Genomic DNA, 7106 nt, shown 5'->3' with positions numbered 1-7106 from the left:
CAGGAAACAATGGCTATATAGCCAAGGCACGGATGCTGAAAAATCATGCTTCTCCTGGTGCTCTCTGTTTAAACACTAACAGAGTTTCATCCTTTGTGACTTCTGTCTCTTGTGCTTGTTTTTAAAATAGGATCATGAGTTTCAAAGTGAACTTTTCTGAGGATAACTATGTTTTCTTGGGCAAACAGAACCCAGCTACTTAACGTTTTGCCTGTGATCTGCTATGTCTGATTCCTGTGATCAGAGAGACCTGACAAGAAATGTCTTGCATTCAAAAGCTTGTCTGATTTTACCCTAACTATATAGTTGGGCCAATAAAAGATATCGCCCTACTTGCCTCTGAGGGGATTTAACAAAATTCACCATTGCTGTCCCTTAATATGGATTTAATTTAGAATGGTAAAAAACCCCTGAAGCTCCCAGTCTTGTCTTAGCATGGGTGGGAACCCAAGTATATCATAGGGAAATTTCTGGAAAATTCCATAATATAGTGCTTAAAACATGTGCAAGTACAAGAGAATTGGGTGGAATCCTGTTTTTTACACTGAACTCAAAAGAATTATTCAGAACTTAGTTGACAATTACTACTGACGGTAAGAAGCAGAGTATAGCTTGTGTTTCAGAGCTCAGCTTGCATTTGAGGTTTTGGCAATTAAATGCGCTCTATCTAAACTAAGAACATGATCTAGAAAAGTGGTTGTGAGTAAATATAAAACCGACATACTTTGACATTTTTCTGCTACAGTTTCTGGTGACTTTGTTCCATCTGCCTGTCTGTCATAGCTCTCAAATCTCTCGGGTGCTGGAGTAGATTAGCTGGTTTAACTTTCTTAAAATCAGTTTGTGTTGACAGAATGGTCTTTGAAACTGATATAATACGTGCACACTCTTTTAAGAAAAGTTTTATCAGTTCTGGCACTTTGAAGAGAGCATGAAATATTTTAGTCTTCTGAAAGTTAAGGTTTTTTTTTTTTATCTGCAGGTTTTGAATGAAGAATGCGATCAAAATTGGTACAAGGCAGAACTCAACGGGAAGGATGGCTTCATTCCCAAGAACTACATAGAAATGAAACCACACCCGTAAGTAGAACATCACTAATCTGCTTCCCCACTCTGGCCTTTATATTTAAAATATGCCTTTGAAATATCAGGGAGGATTGCGGTGTACTTTTGTCAAGTACAGAATCTTGATCGCCTATGAACTTCATAAAATATGAGGGAGCAAGCTGCTGCATAACTGCTAAGAGCTCTGCATTTCCTGTGGCTGGCAAAACTGCACGAGCACCATGGAAGAGGAGTTTTGCTGGAGTCTTCCTAAAAATTGTCTGGAAACTCGCACTGCTGTCAAATCAGGCAAGCAGGAAGAATGGCAAAATCTTAACACAGCTTTCTATGTATTTTTTTTTCTGTGTATTCAAGGAGTATAAGTCCTCTATGATAAGAAACTGTGTGAAAAGTTAGATGCTTACATTTTTAAATGGTGGGAACTGGACCTTACCTTTTGTTTGTATTATTATACATGTTATATACATTGATATGCACTGCATACATTCAGAGTTACAGTACAACAGTGAGAATTTATTGACCTTTCTCACCAAAACTTGTGGCTGTTAATCTGTTTTCTAGCTAGATAGATGTACTGTATTGCAACCTAAATGTAGCGGTGTAGTTGCACTGCTTTCATTGCCAGTTTCCGGGAACCCAGTTTGAGTAGCTTCTTAGCACACTTCCTTTCTTACGGGAACAAGCATCTGAGCACAGTATTGTTTCAGGGTTTTGGCTCTTAATCATTTGGTTCAGATTCTCTTCCATCTTATCTGCTCCCTAGTTTTCCTAAAATTTTAATTAGTTCTTGACAAGAAAATAGCAGTTCTGTACAGTGCAGTCCTGAAGTCTTCTGGGAGACGCAACAAAACCTGTCATCTGGGATTCCAGCAGCTGCTGCAATGCTGCAGTTACTCACAGACACTAGTATTGGCATTGGCTACTTACCTGTAACACTCAAATAACAGAGAAGTTGCACTTAACTACTGAGCACTGCAGGGATTTTCCCTGGACAATACTTTCAAAATGGAGGAGCAAAGGCTCTTGCCAACCGTACCTAGAAGGTTGGGAGGAACATTGTGTTAATGATCAATATAGATCCATCCAGCTGGGAGGCACAGCAGAAAGACAAGCAAGCATGCTCAACATTTCTAAAACAGTTCAAAGCAGTTTCTGCAGTAGGCTTCCTACTGTTAATACTTATTCAGCTCAGTATTAGGAGCCCTTAATGTTCATGGGCTACTGATGGCTTTTCAGCATTGGTCGTTTTCCCTTCCTTGATCATCTTTCTCTGAAAGGCTAGGGGCAGAAGTTGCACATAAACTAGTTTGAGTCTTCAGAAACTAGTTTAAATCTGTAACAGAACCAGAAGTTCAGTGCACATAAACCAGGTTCAAAATGGCTGAAACTGGTTTAAGATGAATCTGGTTAATGTAGGATCAGACTTAACTGATTTAGGTCAAACCAGTTTATGAAACTTCTGTCCCAGACCCCTTCCTGGTTCAAGTTAAATCAGAGTCTCCCAGCATCCCAGGATTCTTTGCAGCCCTGGGCTGGACTTTGCTGTCTGCTCCAGAGAGCAGGTTTGGCCTCGCCCTTTGCTCCTAGCCTGAGCAGTGATGGCTGGCTGATGTGGAGGGGGGGAGGGAGGCAGCCACTGCCAGGCTATTCCCTGCTTTAAGTTGGAGCAGGGGGGGCGGGGGGCACAGCTTGGAGTGATGGGGGTGGGAAGGAAACAGCCTGAGAGGGACTGCCTGTCAGTGTTTGCTCCCAGAAGGCATCTGCTTTGCAGAGGCTTCTGTCTAGCTCCATTCAACCTGGCTTTTTAGCAAATAGCCAGCATCAGCTGTATGTTTGTTTCCTTTTCCTGTTGCCCCCAAGGTCTCTGGGATTTGCAGTCCAGACTCACAATAGCAGGATCCTGCAGTTACTCATCACCTCTTCCTGCTTCCAAGTGCCCCTGGGATTTGTAGTCCAGGATCACAGCCATCAGGACTCCGCAGGGTTGTGTTCCCTTCTGTTCAATTCACACTCACTTCAGAGAGAGGATTATTCTTGTTTAAGTGGTTTATAATTTCAGTGCCACTGCCTCTCTTCCCCACCTACCTACCCCCTCCTCATCCTGGCAGGTGCAGCCACCCCCCCCCCACCCCCGGCAGACCCTAGCTAGCCTGAGGCTGGGTCTGGCCATGGCCCCTTCTCTTGAGCAGGGAGAAGAGAAAAGCCTTGGAGCTGGTAGGCTGGGATGTGTGCTCTAGTGCTTCCTGGCTTCTGGCTTGAGCCACTGCAGACATGTGCCTGCATTTTCCCAATCAAAAGTGAATGCCTGTTCACTTCGTCATCAGTTTGGGCTCTGCAGCTTAGACTAACCTGCCAAGGCTGAATCGATTCAGCCTCTGGCTTTTGACTATCTGTACTTAGCCAAAGTGTTTGAAACTACTGACAGCAACCAATGGCCCATCTACACTGAAGGCTCCCAGCATTGCTAAACCAGTGTATCAGCAACCCTTTGAAATCATGCAAAAGTTCTAGTGGAGTTTGCTTATCAGTAGTGCAGGTCTGTAGATATAAGTAGCTCTCCAGTTTTGCACAAACAACAGCAGACGGGTGAAGAAGGGCTAGAAATTGAGAATTTTTTGTTTAGAACCAGCATTTCAAAGCATGTTGCGATAATAGTGAGTTAGCGCTTACTTCGCTGTAGAGGATTTGGAAAGTAAGAGCTATGTTCAAATTGAGACCTGTGATGTAGGATTGCTTTAAATCTTCCAACTTTTAGTTTAGTCTTTAGACACTGTTTCTTTTTTCAAGATCATGTGATAAAAAAACTTCCAGTCTGCTTTGAAGTGAACTGATAAAGCTTGTAAGAAATGTCTACTGTCAGGCCCCAAGTTGAGATCTTTTGTAGTAAAGGGTTAATCTGCAGTGCACAACAGCTGGTAAAACAGAGATGTTAAGTAGAGATTGGGATACTTCCTGCCAAGCCCTGCTCTGCATTTCATTGGCAGAGCTTTCTTTATAGGTAGCTCTGTGGGGCAGTTTGTATTAGGCTCTTGAGACGTAATAGACCAAAAGTCTGTGTATGCATACTGGGCTGTTTGCATGTTTTAGTGGACCATCGTTTTGCCACATTGCATCCTAAATGGAGGAAATGCAGTAGAGCTAAATGGCATTGCTGGCACAGTCCAAAAGAACTGCCAAATCGTTAATTAACCTAGCAAGAAATTAGCGTGAATACAATGTGAACTTGATGTTTCACTAAACAGTGCATCTACTTTCAGCTTTGCAGCCTCAACAGTAATATCTGCATTTGTTTTTGCAGTCCTGAGGGGACTGCGTGCAACATTTTATCTCCAATTATTTTATAACTTCCCAGTCCAAGAGTTCTTTTGGGGAACTGTGCATGCTTTTTGTCTTAAATTTTTGGTCACTTTGGGATATCCACTAGCTCTATAACTGACCTGCAGGAAAGATTTTTTTTAGTTTATAGTATAGTAGTTTTAATCTCTGGGTGCATATTCCAGAGCAGTCAGTCTCCTTAAAAGCAAAACAAATTTTCTTTCTATTTCTTTATGATGCGTGAAAGCCTCAAAAAAATTGTATGTTTCTCCTGCTTGTTCCTTCATTAGAAAGTAACGTCCTGTCTGTCCTGGGAACTCTGTGGGTAACTGAAGAACTGGTAGAATTTTGACCTCAATTTTTTTTCTCCCCTATAATTCAAGCACTTCAAAGTAGATTTAATGGTAGATGTTTTTGACGGCTCCTCACACTTGGTTGTCAGTTAATGGGAGCTGGAACTCGCAGTATTTTTCACCTGACGTTCTCTGCTGTTGCAAGGGCCCAAGGCACTTTTTTCCTCGCTCTTGTTGCAGCGCACAATAGCTTTTGGTCGTTGGGACAAAGGACTCAAGTTTGGTAAAAGTTGCTCTGTGACTTGTGCAGCATTAAGGTAGCATTGGCCTAAAGTTGATGTTTTCATGGAGGCTTCTAGATCTAGCCCTACCTCAAAAGGCTGCTTGCAATTACAGGAGATAGGACTTAATGCCCTGTTAGGTCTCTCTCCATCCTATGTTCCACTGCACACCATCAGTCTGTTATGATCTGGCAGACCAGCTATGATTTATTCCCAATTCATAGTGACATGAGTAGGAAAGAATATTTTAGAAAAATCTTTCATGCTTCCATGTAGGCATGCGTTTGATTTCTATACCGTCCTTCTCAGGAAAAGTTCAGGGCAGCTTACAATAAAGACAAAATATCAGGAACAAAATAAAATATAAACCAGATGTGCAGCACCCCCCCCCCCCCAAAAAAAAAAAACAACAAACAAAAAACCACACAACAAAACAAAAAAAAACAAACGACAACCAAAAAAACAACAAACCCCAAAAAACCATGCATGCAAAATGATTATTCTGCAAGTCAATTTTAACATATTGAAGAAAATCAATTTGACCTGAGCAGTAATGATTTTGTTCTGTTTAAATCACACAAAACCACCAATGAATAGTAGACAGGCACTGAAGGAAAGTTCCTAATATAAAACTTGTATTAGGCAGTATTCAGCCAAGGTAAAAAGATGATGCTTGTTTTCAGGAAATAAACCATTTGCATTTGCAGTGAATTCTGTAGGAATCTCTCAAAAAAGGACATCATCTGAGTGGTGGGAGCTCCCTCTCTGCAATGAATGTCAAACTAACAATGTGTTTCCATAAATAAAGTAATAGTGTTAGTGGCCTTGCTGTTGGAAATAGGATGGTAGTGAGGATTAGCATGTCCTTTCCATTTGGAAACATGTGAAACAAGTTTTAAAATGCAGTAAACCACAAGACATTAATAAAATGTATCTAGAGTGAAATGAGGATGTGTTTTCTAATCTGAAAGCACTCTTCATTTAATGGAACCACTTGGAGGAGAGTTAAAACTTTCTCTGTATGGTTTTGGTAGTGGAAAAGCTTTATCAAACATGCCACATATGGTTATATCCCTGTGAGCACATCAAGGATTTGCATTACTGATGAAATTATACCATTAGTCTTGCTATGCATTATAACAGATATTCTGAGCTGCTGGTGAAAGAGGGGCTGGGGATACTGCACAATCTGCTCGCAGGGTAGTAAAGCCCTTCTCTACTGTCTGACATCTGTTCCTGGAGAGCAGAATTAGTTCTGTCACTGATGGAGATCTCATTGTTGCAGGCCCTTAAACGCTGCATCGTTACAGATTGTGGCAGTGAGTACCATCTCAGACCAGATCACGAGGCCAGCTATAAGCATCTTAGTCATTCTCTCTGGTTCTGAAAATGGTTCTGGTTTTCCCAGCACAGTATATGACCCACATCTCAAACCATTTGTTTTGGAGTCGAATCTGGAGGTCTAGGCATGGTTCTGCCTTAGAATCCTGTAATTCCTTAGTCTGGTCAGCATTTTATATAGAAGGTTCATGACTTTGTTTCAGCCCAGGTTAGTCAGCTTTGACTGAACCTAGCTGCTCTGCTCATTGCAGCCATTTATGAATTATGCATAATTGTCCAATCTGGAACAGGAGGGAAATTGTGCTTTGGCACAAAATGCATTTTTCATTTATGCAGAAGAGGTGCAGGGCCCTAAAAAGTTGTGAAAAGCTCTTGTTTTTTCCCCCAACTGATCACAGCTGTTGTGTGAAGAGCAGCCATTTGAAGAAACTTATGGTTGAAGTCTCTCTCTCTATAATGACAGAAGGAATCTTAGTTCCCTCCAAGTTCCACTGGAATGGTAGTAGCCATTTGTATTATCTATTAAAAATTATGGAATTAATTTTCTTATCCAAGTATAACATCTTCCAAAACTTTGCAAATCGGTACAGAGCCAATGGATGGTTTAGAAGGTGCAAGTAATAAAGGAGCCTATATAATAACTGCTTACTGATCACCTTCAATCACTGGGGCACAGTTTTTCCATAATGACTAGCCATGCACCAGCAGTTTGCTTTATAGGAGGGGTGGGCAATTATTTGGGCCCATGGGCCACATAGGCAATTTTGGGGAGCTGTTGCAGGCCAGTCAGCACATTCCCTCCCTCCCCCCC

General features: G+C 41.6%; 1 protein-coding gene across 2 annotated transcripts in view; it reads left to right on the top strand.

Moving 5' to 3' along the window:
* The window catches only part of GRB2 (growth factor receptor bound protein 2), a 69937-nt gene that overhangs the window by 53728 nt on the left and 9103 nt on the right, over nucleotides 1–7106 (top strand). For both annotated transcript variants that reach the window (XM_006018264.3, XM_025197440.1), the window contains one exon: nucleotides 983–1080. In XM_006018264.3, the coding sequence (XP_006018326.1) occupies nucleotides 983–1080 (98 nt within the window). The remainder of the gene's footprint in view (nucleotides 1–982; nucleotides 1081–7106) is intronic.

This window comes from Alligator sinensis, unplaced genomic scaffold (assembly GCF_000455745.1).
Source record: "Alligator sinensis unplaced genomic scaffold, ASM45574v1 scaffold400_1, whole genome shotgun sequence".
In the NCBI taxonomy this organism is placed as follows: Eukaryota; Metazoa; Chordata; order Crocodylia; family Alligatoridae; genus Alligator; species Alligator sinensis.
Note: the sequence above shows the minus strand (reverse complement) of the source record. Positions and strands in the feature narration are given on the sequence as shown.